General features: G+C 43.7%; 3 protein-coding genes and 2 long non-coding RNA genes across 10 annotated transcripts in view; 4 read left to right on the plus strand and 1 right to left on the minus strand.

The window, feature by feature from the left end:
• LOC6494192 (cyclic nucleotide-gated cation channel beta-1) overlaps positions 1 to 18,533 on the minus strand; it is a 62,603-nt gene extending 44,070 nt beyond the window's left edge. For 4 of the 6 annotated variants that reach the window (XM_044715644.1, XM_044715645.1, XM_032451233.2 and 1 more), the window contains exon 1: positions 16,486 to 18,533. The gene's annotated coding sequence lies outside the window, so the exon portion shown is untranslated. The remainder of the gene's footprint in view (positions 1 to 16,485) is intronic. The other 2 variants (XM_044715647.1, XM_044715646.1) reach the window with 1 other exon arrangement.
• LOC26513688 lies at positions 617 to 1,475 on the plus strand. Its single transcript, XR_001408775.3, has 2 exons — positions 617 to 879; positions 933 to 1,475. It is a non-coding gene; the product is annotated as an uncharacterized LOC26513688 (long non-coding RNA).
• On the plus strand, positions 4,133 to 4,777 carry LOC6496375. The gene is made up of 2 exons (XM_001960751.4): positions 4,133 to 4,326; positions 4,390 to 4,777. The coding sequence occupies exons 1-2, from the start codon at positions 4,276 to 4,278 to the stop codon at positions 4,762 to 4,764; spliced, it is 426 nt and encodes a 141-aa protein (XP_001960787.1). The 5' UTR covers positions 4,133 to 4,275; the 3' UTR covers positions 4,765 to 4,777.
• On the plus strand, positions 5,325 to 6,296 carry LOC116654767. Its single transcript, XR_004309983.2, has 2 exons — positions 5,325 to 5,613; positions 5,667 to 6,296. It is a non-coding gene; the product is annotated as an uncharacterized LOC116654767 (long non-coding RNA).
• A 261-nt stretch (positions 18,534 to 18,794) lies between the features above and the next one.
• Positions 18,795 to 21,801, plus strand: LOC6496376 (ATP synthase subunit alpha, mitochondrial). Its single transcript, XM_001960752.4, has 4 exons — positions 18,795 to 18,989; positions 19,602 to 20,182; positions 20,273 to 21,074; positions 21,132 to 21,801. Exons 1-4 carry the CDS (start codon positions 18,924 to 18,926, stop codon positions 21,339 to 21,341), a joined length of 1,659 nt encoding a protein of 552 aa, XP_001960788.1. The 5' UTR covers positions 18,795 to 18,923; the 3' UTR covers positions 21,342 to 21,801.
• Positions 21,802 to 21,933: the final 132 nt, after the last annotated feature.

Here is a 21,933-nt window from a genome sequence, read left to right on the forward strand (position 1 = left end):
ACTGCAAGGGTATATAAACTTCGGCTCCGCCCGAAGTTAGCTTTCCTTTCTTGTTTTTAGTTTTCTTAATGAAGAGATTTTTTTCAGTGCAGAGCGGTTGTCTGCAACAAATTCAGCTGGCACAGCGTACAAAAATATATGCCAGCCCAGCAAGGATGCCAGAAAGGATTGGAGCGAGTGAGCAGATTGCGAAAGGATACTTTTTATTGGAAAAGTCAAAGAATTTTTATACTCGTTTCACTTTTTATACGCGTTTATACTCGTAGTTGCAGGATACAGGACGGCAAGTGACAACGACAAGTTATTGTCCCACGCCACCATTGATGTCGTCCAGCTTAGGCACATCAAGCGGCAGGCCGATAGTGTCCCTTCCATGCCGATGGACCTGCAAACAAAGCATTCACCCTGCGACATGGACTCGAGGGGCGCCACGAGCTAAGTCTTCGTCTTTTCCAACCATTGCATCTAGTCTTACAACAATCGATACATGAGAGAGGGTCATTACCGAGTCTTTTCGACCAGTATCACAACAGCATGAAACTCTACGAGACCCATCCGCACTTCTACGATTTAAACCTTAAATAAATAGTAGATCCTACAAAACTGGTTAGATAAATTCAACCTTTTTGAGGTCGCTTCTAAATTAAACTGTCTGGAAAAAGCTTCTTTAAACGTATCCGTTTCTTTAAGATCTTTAGGATCGTCCTTTAAATTCATCATAATTGTGATACATTCCGAAATACACATTAATATTTTAAATGGAGAAGCATTGAGCCATATGTCTGAACCAACTCAATCTCATATACATATATCATAACAATCATATGACACCTAATAATCATGGCTAAAATACTGTTATTTGTGGTTTTGGCTGTAATGGTAAGTGCATTATAATCCGTATTACTGCGCACTGACCCATTCCCTGTTTTTAGTGGTGCGTCGGGAACTCGCGAAGTATTCCCACTCCTTCAGAGCCTAGTGCCCTGGTCAGCAAGAAAAACTCAACCCAAAATAACACACTCGAAGATACTGCACCGAAACTTACCCAGTTTGATGCGCCAGCTATAAAATCTGTTGTTATACATATTCCCAGACAACGACGACAAGAATGGGAACCGTACCTTCCATTTAATTTCTTATACACACACTCGCCCTGCGATTTCGACGCTGCTCCGGTAGTACATGGTTCACTGGGTGAACGTGGTTGTCTGTGGCTTTATAGCCAGAGGTTCGCCTCCGAGGGGTTCTACCGTATCTTCTCTCTATTTAGGTTGGAGGGGTTCTTTTTCGGCATGTATATGGAGCGGTTGTTTCGATATGAGTACGACATTCACTATTTTGATTACGAAGATATTGTTATCCAACCAAAGCCGGCGAAGTGAGCGTTCTAAACCGTTTACCTTTCTTCCAATAATCTTCAAATCTTTTATCGAAAGAATCGATGACATACATTTGGTCGTTATGGTCTTTCCTAGGAAAAAACTTATCGACTTATCGACGATTTTTTATGGTCTTTCCTAGGAAAGGTCTTTTCGATAATTCACTTCCATCCGTTGATCAGATGTCAACAAATAAAGTTTCCAATAATAAAAAGAAATGACATATCATTCAAGTATACTCAAAAATTCAAAAATGTTTAAATTTTTCCAATCGCAGGGCGCTCCATGCTTTACCTCATGATTGACCTTATAAAGAAGGTGTACAAGACAGTTTCAAATACATTTAAGATTTCCTTTCAAGTGTAGCTTCGGCTAGATTATTCTCCTTTAGGATCGTCTCTGAACGACTTATATTAAACATAAACAAACATTTTCAATGCAGGCGGAAATTTGATATTTTTGAAAAGCTTTCCTGTTGTCCCGTGGTACTGGAGTAGTGGCTGCTGTTCCGTTCCCCACGACCAGAGACAAGCTGGCGGCAGCTGATAAATATAACTATATTGATGTACATTGTACATACATATAGATTAAAAACGAACCCATTGTGCAAGCTCCCTTTTGTTTTAATTGCGGATCCGCTCATAGCTCTGATGGGCCATAATCAATCAAGTCCTTCATTGGACCAAAGGCAAACAAGGTGCAGCGCCTTAAGTGAATTGGATGCTGGGTAGCCGATTTTTATCTGCCAAATTCCTTCCTTCTCGGATAACATTTGTGTGTAATTTGTAATTTTACGAATCATCTATTAGCTGTCAATATTCCTAACCCCCGGAACGCGGCACTGATGGTGCAAATAAACAAAAGGGTCGCGTCGTTTCGTGCAAAATGCGGGAAAAGCGGGAAAAAAAAGGAAAACAAAATGAAAATGAAAAACAGCTTGGACGCAAGAACGGAAAAAATGTGTAACCTGCACATGCAGTTGCAATAGCAGTGGAGTGGAGGCTCTGCACTCCCAAAAAGTATGCAATACTAGGCAGTCTTTGTTCTTTATTTTAAGAGTCCTTAATGAAGAGATTTCTTCCAGTGCAGTGCGGTTGTCTGCGACAAATTCTGCTGGCGCAGCGTAAAAAAATATTTGCCAGCCCAGCAAGGATGCCAGAAAGGACTGGAGCGAGTGAGCAGATTGCGAAAGGATATTTCACTTTATTGGCAAAGTCAAAGATGGAATGCATTTATACTCGTAGTTGCAGGATACAGGACGGCAAGTGACAACGACAAGTTATTGCCACACGCCTGCACCCAGTAGCAGTAGCAGGTTCTGTCCTGGCTGCCTGGATGAAGGCATAGCCCTGCTATAATATGGCCAAAGGATGTATGGCAGCCATATTGGGTGCTGATTTTCCACGGGGATTGCCTTGGCGAAAGTGCCAGCCAGACACATTCATCAGCTACCCGGACTACTCGACCTACCTTGGGACATTGTGCTCCTTGGAATCGTCAATCTTTCGGGTGTCCTTCGCTTTGGCTTCTGTTTCTGTTTCAGCTACAGTTTCTGTTTCTGGGCTGGTTTCGGTTTCTCGTTTCTGGCTTTGAGTGAGTGACAGACAGGCTGGCTTTCGTTTCGGGGGCCTTCTAGTGCTTGGCTTTAATTAAGCGTCCCATTTGCCCAGAAATTGCATCTGCAGCAGGTACACACAATTCGCCGGGGAAATATTTGCATTTCATGCAGTCCTCAGCTTGCCCCCACTTACCTCACAGTCCACAGTACCTCGCTTAACGTCGCAAAGCGTTGCCTGGAAACGTGAATTTAAGCTTGAGGTTGAGCTGTCTAGTTGTCATAAGCAGAGGCCGCTTCCCACGACCCAAGACCCTCGACAATTGCCGGGCTTAATTGGATGCAAAATTAACTGTTAAAGCGTTTAGCGCTTCCAGAGTGGTGATGGTGCCGGCAAGTTGGGGGTGTCATGGCGGCTGTCTTGATGCCACCCTGGTCAGATTTCATTGGTTAGCGAAGAGCCACAGGATAGACAAGTAACGAGATATATGTGACCACAGAATTTTGGATAGGACTTGGTATACTCAGAGGCTCGCGTCGATAATGACTACACAACTTTAATTGAAATTCATAAAAATTCAACTTAAATTTGCCTAGTTTTGCCTAAAAAATACGATTTAAGTGTTTTCTTAAATGCCTTTTCATAGGTTCATTTTAATTGCGTATATCAATATTGTAGACAGAAGACTGACAATATTTCATCATATTTGGTCTGGATTTGGCCTGGTCCTTGTTATCCTGCCAAAACATGCGTGTCAAAACAGTTGTCACTCATTCTGGTCCTGAATTCAGATTCCTGAATTCCTGATACTCCCCCTACCCGCCGGCCCTTGCAATTATGTCCCAAAGATATGTGTTAACATCCAGCCCCGGGACCGGACCCCTTCCTCGTAGACGTATCTGTGAATTACTATTCTCTGGCGTCATCCGCTCCCATCTCGTTCAACATTTCCGCCAGATATTTTTGCCCATTTCCTGCAGCCTTTCAGCTTGAAATCAATACGAGGCGGCCTGTGCAGTAGGTTAGTCCTGTCATTGGGGCCTTGCTGTCATATTATATTCACACTTGAAAACTGCCCCGCTCGTATATCATCGCGATATGATCTGGCCGGGGCTTTGGGTCATTATCGATACTGGTCATTAGGAGGCACTTGAGCTTCTAGCCCTTATGTCTAGTCCTAACATCCTGTCACCCTGATGTCAGCAATCGAGCAAAACAGACTTCCACAGCAAGCCTAGAGATGGCTCTCCCCATTCGTTACTTTTATTTTCATCACATTCCATGTTACACCAAACTGTACACACCACACACCTCTCACACATACACGCGACGCATCCAGGATGCAGCTCAGCCAAAATTTGGTTCTGTTGGTCATTCTATGTGGCATGGTGGTGAGTGAATTGACACAATTGCAACCGCTAAGGACAGAACGTAATAGGTCTTAACTGCACTAGATGCCGATGGATGTGGCAGGAAGATCGGTGCCAGTGGAGGAGCCGCTCTCAGATGGCCCCATAGCGAAGTCGGCACCTGACACCGAAATCGTCCAGCTTAGACACATCAAGCGGCAGGCTGATAGTGTCCCCTCCATGCCGATGGACCTGCAAACAAAGCATTCACCCTGCGACATGGACTCGAGGGGCGCCACGAGCTATGTCTTCGCCTTTCCCAACCATTGCATCTGGTCTTACAACAATCGATACATGAGTGAGGGTCATTACCGAGTCTACAAGACCTACCAGTTGGAGGCGTTCTTTTTCGGCCAGTATCACGAACGCATGAAGCGGTACGAGACCGATCCGCACTCCTACGACTTCAACCTTAAATAAATAGTAAATTCTACAACATACAAGCTACCGTTTCAAGAGAAGCTAAGTACGTTGAGTATTCAACTTAAAATTGATGTGGACTAATTCGGAATGGATATGATAAAATTGTAAATAATAATAAATTAAGTTCTGCTAGGCTACATAATGTATCATATAAAAAATCTCTTGGCGATTTAAAATACCGGTGACGAACCTGCATATTTCGAAGTGAAAGGGGGTGTGGCAAAATTTTGACAAAAACTAGATATACTTAGGTATCAGATATAAGCGATATATCAAAATTTTCGTCATCTCAAGGGCTATCTCCACGTGCAAAATAAATAAGATCAAATGAGCAAATTTTGAAAACAAAAAAAGAATGTGAAATAGATATTTTATTAACCTTTTCATCGGCACAGAGGGACAAACTGCCTTCATTTGGAAAGAGCTTTGAAATTGAATTTCTTGAATAACTTCTGAACGAAGTGTCGGTCGGGTTGTGGTACCAATCGACTCGTCTTTAGGAGTAGAATGCCAGTAAAGAAAAATATTTTATTTTGAGACTAAAATGTCTCCTTACAGGCAAATTTATAAAACACTGTTTACATAAATTACACCCTTTGAGGATGCTTCTAATTTAAACTGCCCAGGAAAAAGGTCCTAAAAACGTATCCGATTCTTTAATATCTTTAGGATATTTCTTTAAATGCATTATAATTCTGATACATTCCGAAACACACATTAATATTTTAAATGGGAAAGCATTGAGTCATATGTCTGAATCAACTCAGCCTCATATATTTCATAACAATCATAGGACACACAATAATCATGGCTAAAATACTGTTCTTTGTGGTTTTGGCTGTAATGGTAAGTGGATTATAATCCGTATTACTGCGCACTGACCCATTCACTGTTTTTAGTGGTGCGTCGGGAACTCGCGAAGTATTCCCACTCCTTCAGAGCCTAGTGCTCTGGTCAGCAAGAAAAACTCAACCCAAAATAACACACTCGAAGATACTGCACCGAAAATTACCCAGTTTGATTCGCCAGCTATAAAATCTGTTGTTATACATATTCCCAGACGACGACGAGAATGGGAACCTATATATCCATTTGGTTTCTTATATGTACACACGCCATGCGAATTCGATGTGTCTATGACGTATTGGGCCGCCAGCTTCGATCCTTGCAATTTTGTTTATCATGAAAGGCACGCCAGCGAGGGATTCTACCGTATGTTCCAACTATTTAAATTGGATGCGTGGACTTTCGGCATGTATATGGAGCGGTTATTCCGATATGAGTACGATATGCACTATTATGATTACGCTGATATTAGACTCCCACCGAAGTGAGCGTTCTAAACCGTTTACCTTTCCTCCAACAATCTTCCAATATTTTATCTATAAAATCAATAACATACAAATGGTCGTCATGGTCTTTCCTAGGAAAGCGCTTTTCGATAAGTCAATTCGATCCGTTGATCAGATGTCAAATTCAAGTTTCCAAAAATAAAAATAAATGGCATATCATTTAAGTACACTCAAAAATTCAAAAATGTTTTAATTTCTCCAATTGCAGGGCGCTCCAGGCTTTACCTTATCTAAGGCTAAGGAGAAAAGCATCTAAACAAAGGTTTCCTTTAGAGTGTATAATTCAGATATATTCCGAGTTGTTATCCACCTTTTATAGTTAATGCTTTCTATACATATTATGCCCTATCGGCTTGCTAGTTCTCCTTTAGGATCGTCTCTGAACGACTTATATTAAAAGGAAGGGAATCACAAACATGTTCAATGCAGGCGGAAATTTGATATTTTTGAAAAGCTTTCCTGTTGTCCCGTGGTACTGGAGTAGTGACTGCTGTTCCGTTCCCCACGACCAGAGACAAGCTGGCGGCAGCTGATAAATATAACTATATTGATGTACATTGTACATACATATACATTAAAAACGAACCCATTTTCAATTTCATAGTCATATTGACGAATAATAATATTAACAGTGTTGTGCAAGCTCCCTTTTGTTTTAATTGCGGATCCGCTCATTAGCTCTGATGGGCCATAATCAATCAAGTCCTTCATTGGACCAAAGGCAAACAAGGTGCAGCGCCTTAAGTGAATTGGATGCTGGGTAGCCGATTTTTATCTGCCAAATTCCTTCCTTCTCGGATAACATTTGTGTGTAATTTGTAATTTTACGAATCATTAATCAGCTGTCGAGCTGCGATTTCATTGGGGGGTGAGATTGTTCTCCATCGACATGGCTCCACTTTAATTTATCGATGACTTGGCGAAAGGAAAAGTTTTCTTTTTAATTACAAGTTGGGCAGGATTCTGTCTCCTATTCGATGCATCTTTTTTGTATCTTTAATTAATATTTTTATCACCACTACTCTGTTGTCCATCTTGTATATTTATGCTATTCTCTAAATTACTCGGAATCCTTACAAAACAACAAAAAAAATTTTTATTAAGATTTAGATTTTTAAAACTATAAAGTTTGTCACTATTTTCTTTTCGCTTATGAAAAAGAAAATTAGCCAATTTCTTATTATTAAGCTAAAGCGTTTTTTCAATTAATATTAAATTACAAAATCCTTGCACTGATATTTTGAATCATCAACTTTTAAAGGAATCCACTACTCGGCTATTCTTCTATGCCGATAAGCTTTTCGGGTAAACGGCATTTTGAGGTCCTCCGCTTTCTGCCAAGAAGCTTTATTTATTTATTTTCAGAAACGTGCCCTTGAGATTTAAGTATTCCGCCTTGCTCCCCCCAAAGAACTGCTCGGCCACCTGTATGTAAATATGTATATATACGTATATGTATTTGTATCTGTATGTGTATCTGAGTATCTGTGTGTTGTTCATTTGTTCATTACATTTTCCGCGCGTGTCTGGGTGTCTTTGGTCTGAGTTGTTCCAAAAGTTTCGATACCCACTGGGCCGCAATTTGGGGGTGGTGGTGGCCACTGGCCTTGCCCTCTAAGTGTGTCCTAAGCGATGGCGGTTTTCTTGGCTTTAGTATCTTGCATTTTGACCATTTGCGCGCCTCTAATGAAAACACAATAAAAATTTTTCGCTTTTCTGCCTTCCCAAGTGGCTGTGAAATTTTTGATGAGTTTGTCAGCTTGTGGGAATTGCGCCACCCGCCCAGGATATAGGTCTGTCGCAGGTCTAATACTTATTAAGTGAACTGTGCCCTCTTCGCTTCGCAATCGCTTTCTTAAATTTAATTAAGATTCTGTTCCTTGGGAGCAGGCCAGAGTGCGCGATTCCCTCGATTGTTGCGCGATAATTATTTCATTCTAGTGGCACTGGCATTCTAGTGGCCAGGACTACCCTGGTTATGACAATAATTCAATTAGCCTAAAGTAAATTCTTTGCCTGTCTGTGGAAAAAATTAATAAACAGCTTCATCTTGGTCTAAAGTTTTGTGACAAAGTTTCCAATTTTCCATTTTATTGATGGCCAATTAGTTGGCTCAAATTGCAAAAGTCATCCAAAGTATTGATGGCCGAGCATGAATTTCTAGCAATTTTTGTTCTCGGATCCGTCCATCAAATGAATCGCTTGGATTCAAACACACACACACGAAATGAATGTATATATTTCACCTTAAAATCCAGTTCGCCATCTAAACCTATCCCTCAATCGGACCGGTTTTTAATATATATGCTTTTTTTTTGTGAAACTGACACGCTGCTGCTCCGAGGCGCAAATCTCATTTCCCTTGTGGCGGCAGAAACCGCTGGAAAAAGAATTGTGTGCACGGCTTCAACCCCCGGCTTTTTTTGGGGTAACCCAATTTGGTGGCCAGTGCTCCGATGCTTACGTCACAGCTTCGCACCTCGCACAACTGCCTTTCTGTGTCACACACACACACACACATACACAAACACACTCCTCAACCTCCAAACCCAGAGCCTCTCTACATTATGGCCAAAAAGTAAAGGAAACAAAACAACAAAATGGCATGGGAATGAGAGGCATAAAAAATGGTAACAAAATTACATACATCAAAGGTGTTTTTTTTTCTTTCATTTTTTTTTTTTATGAATATCCGAGTGTGTGTGCGTGGAGCATGTGAGATGTCCTTGTGGGAAGAGCATGTTGTTTAAGGGTTGCTGGGGACCGTTTGTTGTTGCTTTTGCTGACCAATGGTCCATGTAATTTTTGGCAAGCATCTCCTCGCATATCAGCGTACTTGTAAACCTTTTGTAGGGCCCCCGTTCCTGTTCCCGACCCGGCGATTGCTTTTCCATGTTACCTTGCCTCGTATCTCATCCACATTTATGATGAATGTGCGGGTCGGTTTGCTGCTCTTCTGTTTTTCTGCCCAAATAAACTTGGCAAATATGCGGCCTTAGTTTAAAGCCAAAGCACGCGCCGATTGACATCATTAAGCCCGACCACCCGGCACTAAATCATGATCTCGGCTATCCAAAAAATACATATTCCAGTATGTATGTATTTGTATGACAAAAAGTGAATGCACAACTTAATGAATGGCACACATGGGAAACGGACTTTGTCTACAAAAAGTAGATGGCGAAAATATAAAGGGCTTTGATTTATGCAAACAGTTTCCAACGATAAAAACTAAATGGAAAAGGGCTTGCAAATTATCCTGTTTTCAGATATGTTTCCTCTATTGTTTAAGGAATTATTACGAACAAAAGTCAAACAAGGTGATGACGTAAAGTAATAAAAATCCTATTCTTTTCGCCCGAAAGGAAACTCAATCAAGTTGTTAGGCAGGCGAGAACATCCATATTTATGCCTCTACAGATTCTCTCAGATTGCTCGGAATGGTTCCATAAACAGTCGCCACCACTGGGGTTGTAAACTTGATAAAACCAAGAACCGAAAAACCCCAAAAAAATACGTACACCCACCCAACCAGCCAGATGCTACCCGCAAATATAGGAGGATACCAGACTCCTGGCCCTCCTTGCTTGCTTCTTGGTTATTGATAGTGCTTCAATCTGAGGAAATAATAAATAAATAAGCCTAACGTCACGGCTCATGTCGTTGGCCCACCTACGCTTCAACTCCCCCCTGTTGCTATACAATAGCTACAACACACACACACACACACATCTACACTCATTCACTCACGACATTTCCTCTTATTCTGGTGCTGATGTGGCTGCTCCTGTTTTCCATTTTCATTCTTTGACTCTCCCCGTCAGTTTCTCAATTTCCTTCGGAGCTGCCAACATTTTTCACATCTCTGCTGTGTGTTTGTTTATTCTTCGCTTCGCTCCCCACTCCCATGCTCTTCCCATCCTTCCCGGTATGGGCATGTATGCGTGTCTGTGTGCTCATGTGTGTGTATATGACGTATACGCAACGTGTGCCATATTTTTACATGGCCGGCGGGCAACAAGAACAGCGACTGCGACTGGGACTGGGACAACAGGCCGCCGCCTGCAACTGACAGGCCGCACTGCCTATGACGACTGCCATGGTCCAGAAATTTCTTCAGTTATTTAGCGCTTTTCGCAGCGGTTTGTCTACCGCTTTTCCACCTCCTCTTAAAAAGAGCAAATTGTTTTTATAATCCCCAGGCCCGCCTCCTCCTCCTCCAGCTCTACCTCCACATCCACCTCCTCTGACATCTCAATTTGTAGACAATGTTGTGCAGTTTGCTTCTGAGCTTACAAGTTTCTTATTGCAATGCAAATTAAAATTTTTCACACAGCTCACAGGACCAACGTACAGACACGCACTTGTGAAAAATTTCATTAACATTACGTATACGACCCGCCGTTCACAGCGTCATTAAGTAATCTGTTTCAGTCGAGGCTGTCGGCTGCCGCTATCCGAAGTCCTGGGTACGGGAACCTGTCCATAAAATGCATTAATCAACTGCCTGGCAATTTACTCCACACACTCAGGACTATGGTAAATTAAGCGTTGGCGAAAATTGTAAGTTATTCGGATAGCACACATTTTATATTCCAGCGCTGATGCACAAAGGGAATCAGCTAACTAATAGCATTAAAGGACATTCACACACACAACGCAATCTAAAGGGCTGAACATTTTGCAATATATACAAAATATAAGGCTGAAATATATGCATATAAAGACTTTATATTTAAGCCTTCATCTGTAAAGACAATCCATCGCTGGCTGCCAATTTGTTTTTTTGGCAGTTTGAATGCCATTTTATCGCCACTCACAAAGTACATATATTTCTATCAGTTAAAAGAAAACACTTTTGACATTTTCATGTATTATTTTTATTATTGCCCCCGACACCCACACATCCGACACCCGGGCCGGGCCGGGCGTTTAAATATTTCAGACATATTTAATGCCCCCATATCCAGATCGAGAGCCGAGCTGTCTCTGCCAGTTTGCTCTCTGGCTGTCATTGCTTTTAAAAACTTTATGACACTTGGCCGATTTTTTGCCATTTTCATGCAAATATTGAAATAAGGATGGACCATTACAGGACTTCAATTTAAAGTACTAGTCAATTTAAAGCACTATGTATTGACAAGGAAGAAATAGCATCCTTTAGATACCTTTCATTACCTTAGGTTCACCCTAAAGCCCATTTAAATTTTGTATGCATAGAAAAAATCATACGCAAATAGTATGTATGCTCTGTTACCAGACACATATCGGCTGAAGTGTCAGAGTTTAAGTTGGAGTAAGGTCAAGTTTTGGGTCTATTTCGATATCTCCTAGCTGTCTGCCAATCACAGCTAGGTATGTGTGTGTGTGTGAGGGTCCTATGCTATCTAACATGTCCTTTCTTCTTTGCTTTTCGAGCAGCTGCTGCTTTAATTTTATGCTCCCACTTGATGTGGTGCGGGTGCGGTGTCGAGATGTCGATGTCGTAGAGACGTCGCCGTCGCATTGCACATAAAACATTTTTATTGCTCATTTAGATATTTATGCGCAGTTTTATTATAATGAAAATTGTGCGTATGCGTGCGGTTTTTATTGTGATTGCATTGAGGCCAAACGAAAGGCCAGAGAAAGTGTGCGTTCTTGGCTGTGTGCGTCACAGCACACAGCTGGAACGAGAGAGTTTTCGTTTTCTATCTACATCTGTGTGTGTTCCGACTTTTTCAAACTTTCAACTGCACGTGGTTTGATTTGTTTCCCCTCCGAGTATTCAGTGTGCTTGTGTGATTGTGCCGGCTAGCTCAATTTTACGCAGCTTGTGCTTTTTGCATTTTATGCGTTTTTGCTTTTTACGAGCCTCACGTCGGTCGACCCGAGCACACCACCATCACCACCACAAACAAATTCAAATGGCAAATGTCGCAAAACGAATCGCGATCTGAGCTAAAAGTCAAAGCTGATAAGTGCCCGCTAAAGTAGGCAACAATTTTTTTCATTGCTTCCATACCTTCCTCCTGTTTCCCATTTAATTGCAAAATTTATGCGAATGTGGTTGCTTGAAAGGGGCCCAGGTAGGGGGGGTTGGGATCGGCAAAAATTAATGACTGAAACTGACTGAGCGTAACGAGCTTTTGAATAATGCGCGCCCCCCTCCGATTCAGATTGGTTCGATTGCGACCGCTCCATTAATAAACGTTGAGTTTTTCCCGCAAAAAGTCGAGTTACGCTCATTAAATTGTTCAATTAACATTTTCATAGGTGACTTTTTGGGGTTTTAATTCGAAAACCATAATCGAAACCCTAAAACTAATTAACGAAAAGCTCTGTGTATGCAATTTTTCGCAACCGAGGCACTCAAATGAGTGCAATTAATACACAAATTATTAAACAAATAACGAAATGCAATCGTGGCGGTTGACACACACCTCCGACCACTTAAAATCGACAACAATAACAGGACAACAGCCACAACAATAATAATTACAAACCAATTAAATGCATATTTACATATTGTCTTTGTCATAATGCAGTCGAAGATACAGAAACATACATGGCACATTCATTGAATTCATCTGTGTGTGTGTCTGTTTCAGTGTTTGATTCGCCGGGGAATCAACAACAACAACAACATCGACAACTGATTGACGGCAAACTGTCAATGGCACGAACCCGACTCACAAGCAGACTATTACCACCAACACAAGACCACACACACACACACACACACTGGTTCACTCACTCATACTCATAGGCAATTGCATTTCCCAGTTACGTATGGTGGTGTGAGTGTGGGTGTGGGCAAAGAGGAGAGGACAGGAGAGACAAGATTAAGCAAATATTGCGGTAAACTCAATTGTCAATTCAACGCAATTGAATGAGTCGGAATCACTTGAGCGGCAAAAGGCGTGAATAAAATACAGTTTTTGAACCAGCTGCGCTGAGATTAGGATTTGGATTTCAATTGCGGTCTAATGCTCTAATATCTGTGAATGACTCTGTAGAAGACTAAATTCCATTGTTTTCTGCCTTTCGGACCAAAAATGATACCTATTTGCACCTAACAGGGTCCGGGCTATCGGGGTAGTAGCTGCAGGGCAGCCATTATATGCCAATTGCATTTCCACATTGCCACATTCCTCCACGCACATTAACACTGTGAGAAAATACATATACTGAATGAGATGGAAAATAAATCATATTGGTTTTAGACCATTTTTAGTAGAGCATCTAAAAAACTGACGTTTATTATTATTTTTTTTAAAGTCTGCTTTAATTTCGCCCAGTGTATAGTGCACAGACGCATCTGGTCTATTAGACTGGTCAGTTGGCCAGTTGACATCCCCCACGAGTATCTCTCTCTTCGTCTTCCGTCTCCTTTGGCTAATGCGGCTGGGCACTGGGCCCTTGCTCGCAGGACATCATCCTCCGTGAGTTGGCTCCCTCTCGTTCCCCCACTCAGAACTATAGTTCTGTTGATTTTGCCCTTTGGCTGACACAGAATGTTGTTGACTTTGCATATTAAAACAAAATGAAAATGCAGGAGAGCGGGCAACAAAAACGACAAATGGCGAGCCCTGTTGAAAGATGTGGAATAAGGAGGAGGCTCGGTCCTGGGCACTTAGAAGGCTACTTTTTCATTTGTGACGCCCACGTTAAACTTTAATTAATTATATACAGTTTGTTTGGCAAATTAAAAATTGTTGACTTTAACAGAATCGTAGAATGATGACGAGGACGATGGTGGAGTGGGAGTTGGGAGGGGGACAATTTTAATTAGACAAGCAAGGACTCACACAACAGATACACACATACATACAGACAACTGACTGTTACGAAACTGTTGCGTAAGCGGCTTAAAGTGCGAAAAAAGCGGTAGAGCAGTTGCTGCCCCAAAATGTGAAATCCTGTCGAGTGTGACGTTCAATAAGAATTAGTGGCCAACAGGAGCATCATCAGGAAGGAAGGAAGGCAACTGAGTATTGCCATTGATTGACACGCAAAGCGAACACGCTTTCAGACGCTGGCCGGGCTAAAATTGGTTGACAGGTTGGCCAGGCTAGGGCAGGTTGGTGGGCCGAAAACCTACTTTTTGGGAGGAAACTCCTCTTCATCATGTCCATCCACGCTAATTGGAGCACGTCGCAGGGCACTGCGAGTGAAACTTACATACAGTCCTTGGGAAGTCCTAACGCATCTGCGGAAAGGTGAAAACGAAGAAATGCACTTAATTGGAATACGAGGCGGAGGGCAGCGACAGTGCCCCACCATAGCTCTATGATTAATTAGTGGCCGCAACAGGAGCAAGAGGGTCCTGATGATTGATATGTTTTAGGAACGCTTTCCACGCTTTTCACGAAACAAAATGAATCGACATGAATCTATTCAAAAGCAATTTACTATCAGTTTCGGGTTGCTACTTCGCCTTCAAGAGTATGAAACTTGAGCAGCTGGCATCTGATTTTCGTCAGAGTTGCCTGGCAACCTCCTGGGAGAGTCCTTTACGGACGTTTGTCGCGTTTCGTCTTACGCATAATTAGCCGGCGTAAGTAAACTCCTTAAGCTGCAGTTAAAAGCCATAAAACTTGCGCGCATCGTTTGCTGTCATGTTAAATTCATAATTTCAATTTCAAATTGTTATTACAGCCGTCGCTGTGTTACCATACCCCCATACCCCATACACCATACCCCATTATCCTTAGCATCCCCCTTTCGGCCGGCGCTCACGTTCCAGCCTGATTATTATTGACAGTTGCCGACGTTTTCTTCATCGCTGATGGTGCCGTGCTTTTTGCTGTTGTTTTATTTAGTTGTTTCACGCCCCCTTCCCTTCTATCCCTTGCAGCCCTTACAGCCCCTACCACCTATCCTGCTCATTTTAGTCTCATAAATATGCAAATTAATCATTTGCGGAAATTTACATACTTAATAAGTCGCTTTAATTAAATGTTCACGCACGCATGCCTTGCAATCTTGCCCCCGAGAATCGGATAAAATCGGTGGAATCTGGTATCTGGTATCTGGGAATCCCTTTTTCCACATTAATGCCAGCTTGTTAATTGTGGATGCAGCCAAAAAAGAATCTGTATCTGGCTCTATAGCTTTGCATTTCCATGAACACAAAAAAAGGACTCGTCTCTGCGGGCTTTGCAGAAAGCCTGCCAGGAGCTGGCAACTGTTTCGCATATTTCGGGACACAGTCACGTTTCATTCAAAGTGGCAACAAAAACAGTTTATCTGCCGAAAAAAGTAAAAAACAAAAAATAACACAAGCTAGAGAGAAGTGAAATCTTTTTTTATGGGCTGAACGAAAAAATTTGGAAAAATGAGCACCAGGAGCAGGACGAGGACCAGGACCAGGAGCCACTACCAGTAGCATTAAAAAGAGGCATGCAAACTCTGAGGCGCAGCGAACATAAATTAACATTTTTATGCCCCGCTGCAATGGGCCAAAAAAGAAGTTGGCTCGCAAAGGAGGGCCGGGAGGCCGGGCCGGCAGAAAGGGGATGGTGGCAGAGTCCTTTCTAATGCCCGCATTATTTACGAGGAGGCTGAGGACCCATTCACATCTCTCCATTTCATTTCACTCAGTTCTGCCGACTCCTGCCCACTCCTGAGTCCTGCGTCCTGTGTCCTGTTCTGTTCGTTTCGTTTCCATTTCGCTTCGTTTCCATTTCGCCTCACCGCATTCTTTGCCATTTGCCTTTGACGCCACAAATAATTTTAATTGGTTTTCCTTTTCGGGGGACCCTCGTCCCAGATGGTAATGACTTTATTTCTATATATTTTATATTTCGTGGGTTTCAAAATCATAAGACCATAACTTCTAATCGATAAAGTTTCCAGGGCACCAAATAATAAAAGAATTCATAAAAATTTCACATCAATTTAGATATATTTCTTAAAGGACGAAGAGTGTTACATTCAAGACGTTCAAGGTTTCAAAATGCTAGTTATAGAATGAATAAATTAAAGCTATAAGATAATCGACTATAACTCATTTTATTAGAGTCTGGCATCTCTACATGTTTGCGTTTGCGTTGAAACCTCAATTGCATTTTGATTTGCCAAAATTTGCATAAAAGTGTGTGCTTGTGTTTGCGGGTTTGTTCTTGGATCTTTTGGGTTTTGATGAATGGGAAAACAGTTGATGTCAGTTGCATGATTAGAAAGTAGCAAGCCCACTTCTACAATTTCTGCAAAATTATACAAACCAAAGAAATTATTAAAAATTATAATATAAATAAGGATAAAAGCTTGTTAAGTCATGATTTCCGGTTAGTTGGTATTAAGAAAAATACCAAAACGGAAACGAAACCAAAGAAACAACTTCTTTGTAGCATACTTTTCAGGGCATCTGCTTTTTACGTACCTTTCTTGATAGGATGTTTCGATGCAAGTTTTCACTTTCGCTTACGCTCCTCTATGTATCTCTCCCTCTATATATATCTTTTGTGGCTCTCTTTTTTGCACTCCTTTTTTTCACTCACTCAAACAGCTTAGCAAACCATTGTTTTAGTTAAAGCTGCTGTCCTGTTGTTTTTGTTTTTGTTGTTGTTGTTGTTGTTGGGGTTGTCATTCCGAAGTCAGAGAATACACACACATACACACCCGGGGCACACACATAGCGGTAGCGGTCGTTGTGGTCGTGGAAGAGGGACGGCAAATTCATTAGGCATGCGGGAATTTTAATTTCACTTGCTCACACGCGCGCACATATGTGGCGACATATTTCTCAAACATTTTCGCAGCGCCAGCGGCTTCGGACTTCAGTTGTTGTTTTTGTTGTTGTTGTTGTTGTAGTTGCTTTCACCGTTTGTGGATGCTGTTGCTTTTGGCTTTGCCTTGGCTTCTTCTGTGGGTTTTGTTTTTTGCGGCGCTTTTCAATTTGCATGTCGTGCTGACCTTGCCGCCAAGTGGAAATAACTGTGCTAGCACCTCACGCTCACGCACACGCACACACACACACCAATACCAATACCAATACCTACACCCGCGACGGAACACGCTGACAGCTGTCAAAAATTGCAAAAGCGGAATGGAGAAAGGAGCGAAGCGGATTTCACAGCATGATGGGCAACATATAAATGCCAACTCGCAGTCGCTGCGGCCGGGTCCGGTAAGGGTGCTGCTGGGATGCTGCCAGAAGTCGTATCAGCCAGGCCGCCTGGATATCCATGGGTTAAAAAAGCAGTGGAGCAGTGGAGCACTGGAGCAGTGGAGAGGGGGGCTACAGAGTACGCGTTTAATGTTCAAGTCAAGTGCGAAGCTTATGCGCCCCGACACGTGCGCGCAAGCGAGACGGACGTATGGGGGATGGGGGGAATTGGGGCTCACTCCCTCCCCCTTTTTTTTTGTGTGCGCCCACTCCCACTCGTTCTTCCTCTCTTATTTATCTTTTTCCCGTCGCTTTCCACGGCTGCCTTTGTTCTATGCTGCGAGTGTGATGACAAATTTCTCGTTGTCTGTGTGCAGCGGCAACAAAAAATACAAAAAATAAGCGAAGAATTCAGAAAGGAGCGCTTCCAGTTTAAGAGTTTTCCTTTTTTGTGTTTTTTTGGAGATTGGATGCTGGGCCTCTAAGTCTCTGTTGTTGCGTAAATTTGCATAATAAACGTTGATTTCCAACCGGAATATGCCTATAACACGTGGCCAAATATCGTTGCCGATTTTCCTGTTCCCTCGAATTGGTGGTCGAGATGAAAATCCAGTTCCTGCACCTCAAAGTGGCAGCAACACTCGCACATTTCACATTCAAACGGCCAGCCTGCGTTTTCACTTGCAATTTTCCTCTACATTGGGCACCTTGCGCCCCACACTCCGGCGCGAGTTATCCCGATTTTCCCGTTGTATCGCCGCGTTGTGTTCACAGGACCGACTCAGGACTCAGATGTTTCATCGATGCCTCCTTTGAAACAGCGGTGCCCAGCCTTGGCCCGCGCGGGCGTTCGGCTTTTCACCACGCTTTCACCACGGGCTTTTCAGGACACGAAGATGTCCGAAGAGTAAAAATCCCACCTACCAGCGCGAGTAAAAATCCCTCTCACAAAATTCTCTCATTTGGCGACCATTTTTGTATTTTAACTAAACTATTTATAGTTGGATTCTTTGTTGGTCTAATTTTTTGGTGCCAAATTCTTGCCAGATTCTGGTCAGTACCCGGTTCGTACCGCCATTACCGGTTCGTCCTTGCCGAACCGATTCGAAGCAGCTGCCTGTCAGAGAGAAGAGAGCGAAAGCTCTTAAAAATTAGACATACCGTTATAATTTTCGCGCACAGCATCCTCTTCCTGTGCTTCCTCTTCTCGTCGACGTGTAGACTTTCACGCCGGATTTTCTCTCTTCTCAAGCTTGGACGCGCTTTCCAGCCACCTACCACCCCCCCACATTACAAAAATTAACAAAAGTCTCCAATATTATGAACAGACTGTTTTAATAACTCCTTCAATCGGAGGAGAAAAATCTTCGTTTGTTCAAGCTAAGTAGTGGCATATTAGACACTGATATCTCAAACATGCGTATAAAAAATGTGGCACTAAACAGTTTATAATAAAAACTCTAGAAATGCTTTGTTTTAATGCATAAATTACTAACGGTCATTCAAAAGTTAGGGTCCACCCTACTGTAAACTCACCACAGCATTTCGATAACTATCGCATGCAGCCAGTGTGACCACCTGACGCGGTATTTCCAGCCACTGCCACATTGAACGTGGAGCACCGCACCATCTTTGTGAAAATTACTACGAGCGGACTAGGAATTGTCGAATTGTCCAATTACCTTTGCGGCGAAAAGTAAAAAAGCAACAAGATGTCGATTATTTCTGCACGTCTGGCGTCGTCGGTCGCCCGCAACCTGCCCAAGGCTGCCACACAGGTATTAGCAACGAATTTTGTGGAGAAAAAGCGTTGAAAAAAGGTGTCGATAAATGTCACATAACCGTATTGATTATGCAGCCGTTTAGCGCAGCGTGACTCTAAAAATATGATAGAACTGTGCGGAATTATAAAGTTAACCGTCTAGTCTATTTTCCGCTGATTTTCCCCGAGTTTTGGACTAGAATTTGCATTACGCAATGCGGCAAGTTTGCAAGCGGCCGCCTGAGAAGAGCTGGTTGCCAGGTTACATAATCAGGGCTTCGCGCAGAAAATCGCCAAAAGGCCATTGTTTTAGTTAAATTAGAAGTTAATACGAGTGAGAATGGTTAAATGGACAATGTTTTTGTTGCCAGATTACATAATTTCAGTTTGGCCGAGATGCGGTGGAAAAAAGTTTGAGGTTATGTGCTTGTGACCAGTAAGTGGTGGAGGTGAGATGACAGGAACGGAGGGTGTTAAGAACCTACTGATACTCATTGTTGGAGTTTTGGAGAGTAGGGACCAGAAGAGTAGCAGGAGTGGTGGCTAGGACAGAGTCGATTCTAGTTGGGTTCCTATGTACCTTACACCTTACATAACCACCATCTAATATAAATAATTTTTATTACAGGCCGCCTGCAAGGCTGCTTACCCCGCCGCCAGCCTCGCTGCCCGCAAGTTCCATGTGGCCGGTACACAGCGCAGCGCTGAGATCTCCAACATCCTGGAGGAGCGCATCCTGGGCGTCGCCCCCAAGGCCGATCTGGAGGAGACTGGTCGTGTGCTGAGCATTGGTGACGGTATCGCTCGTGTGTACGGTCTGAACAACATCCAGGCCGATGAGATGGTGGAATTCTCCTCCGGCCTGAAGGGCATGGCCCTCAACTTGGAGCCCGACAATGTCGGTGTGGTGGTCTTCGGTAACGATAAGCTCATCAAGCAGGGCGATATCGTCAAGCGTACCGGCGCCATTGTCGACGTTCCAGTCGGTGATGAGCTGCTCGGCCGCGTCGTCGACGCTCTGGGCAATGCCATCGATGGCAAGGGTGCCATCAACACCAAGGACCGTTTCCGTGTCGGAATCAAGGCCCCCGGCATCATCCCCCGTGTCTCTGTGCGCGAGCCCATGCAGACTGGTATCAAGGCCGTCGATTCCCTGGTGCCCATCGGTCGTGGCCAGCGTGAGCTGATCATTGGCGATCGTCAGACCGGGTAAGATGAGTGGCCCACTAAAATCCGTGCCACTTTTCTCCTCAATATCTCTTTTTTTTTTGTATACTTAACTTTGGAACACCCTTGCAGTAAGACCGCTCTGGCTATCGATACCATCATCAACCAGAAGCGCTTCAACGAGGGCCAGGATGAGTCGAAGAAGCTGTACTGCATCTACGTCGCTATCGGCCAGAAGCGTTCCACCGTCGCCCAGATCGTCAAGCGTCTGACTGACTCTGGTGCCATGGACTACTCCGTCATTGTGTCGGCCACCGCCTCCGATGCCGCCCCCCTGCAGTACCTGGCTCCCTACTCTGGATGCGCCATGGGCGAGTACTTCCGTGACAAGGGCAAGCACGCCCTGATCATCTACGACGATTTGTCCAAGCAGGCTGTGGCCTACCGTCAGATGTCCCTGCTGCTGCGTCGTCCCCCAGGTCGTGAGGCCTACCCCGGTGATGTGTTCTACCTGCACTCCCGTCTGCTGGAGCGTGCCGCCAAGATGTCCCCCGCCATGGGCGGCGGCTCCCTGACCGCTCTGCCCGTGATTGAGACCCAGGCCGGCGATGTGTCTGCCTACATTCCAACCAACGTCATCTCGATCACTGACGGCCAGATCTTCTTGGAGACTGAGTTGTTCTACAAGGGTATCCGCCCTGCCATTAACGTCGGTCTGTCTGTGTCCCGTGTCGGTTCCGCTGCCCAGACCAAGGCCATGAAGCAGGTGGCCGGTTCCATGAAGCTGGAGCTCGCCCAGTACCGTGAGGTCGCTGCCTTCGCCCAGTTCGGTTCCGATCTGGATGCTGCCACCCAGCAGCTGTTGAACCGTGGTGTCCGTCTGACCGAGCTGCTCAAGCAGGGCCAGTACGTGCCCATGTCCATTGAGGATCAGGTGCGTTAAAGTCTACATGGTTTAATGCCAACATAAATCGTAATCACCTCGTTCCAGGTCGCTGTCATCTACTGCGGTGTGCGCGGACATCTGGACAAGATGGATCCCGCCAAGATCACCAAGTTCGAGAAGGAGTTCTTGCAGCACATCAAGACCTCCGAGCAGGCTCTGCTCGACACCATCGCCAAGGACGGTCAGATCTCCGAGGCCTCCGATGCCAAGCTGAAGGATGTTGTCGGAAAATTCCTGTCCACCTTCCAGGGTTAAGCATCGCCCTAATGAAGAATAATACAGAAGTCACGTGCAATTAACATCTGGGGTATCTGTCTGCCATCCCTGCGCGTCATTAAACAACAGAAATTAACGTAAAGCTTAAGATAAAACAAAATTATACAAAAAACAAGAGAAAACTCTTTTGCACATTCATATTCTCCTGCGCCACCAGCCGGGATGGCTTTCGTTTCGATGTCCTGTCACCATAACGCCGCTAAATCTTGGGAGAGAGAGAGCAGGTGGCGGGCGCCGAAACGAAAACTCCTCTCTGGCTGGAATCAATTTCGAATTTCAGCGAAAAATCAATTGCAGATCCTGCAAGTCCCAACCTCCGTTGTTCTCCTCCTACCCTTATGCTATAATCAATATTAAAAATATTGTAATCGAGAATAGTCGAAATACTGTCTGTGGATGATTGTGAAACGATGATGAATTAAAACGAAACTAAATTATACTCTATTGAATGTGCAGTCTCTGTTTGGGGAAGTAGATGCCTAGAAGCCGTCAAGGATGTCCTGGACCTAATTAAGATCCCTTCCTAGACTCCTCTGTATATGTATTTCTCGGCCTCCAGCTGGTCCGGCAG

The sequence above is a fragment of the Drosophila ananassae genome, chromosome 3L (genome assembly GCF_017639315.1).
Source record: "Drosophila ananassae strain 14024-0371.13 chromosome 3L, ASM1763931v2, whole genome shotgun sequence".
Taxonomy (NCBI): domain Eukaryota; kingdom Metazoa; phylum Arthropoda; class Insecta; order Diptera; family Drosophilidae; genus Drosophila; species Drosophila ananassae.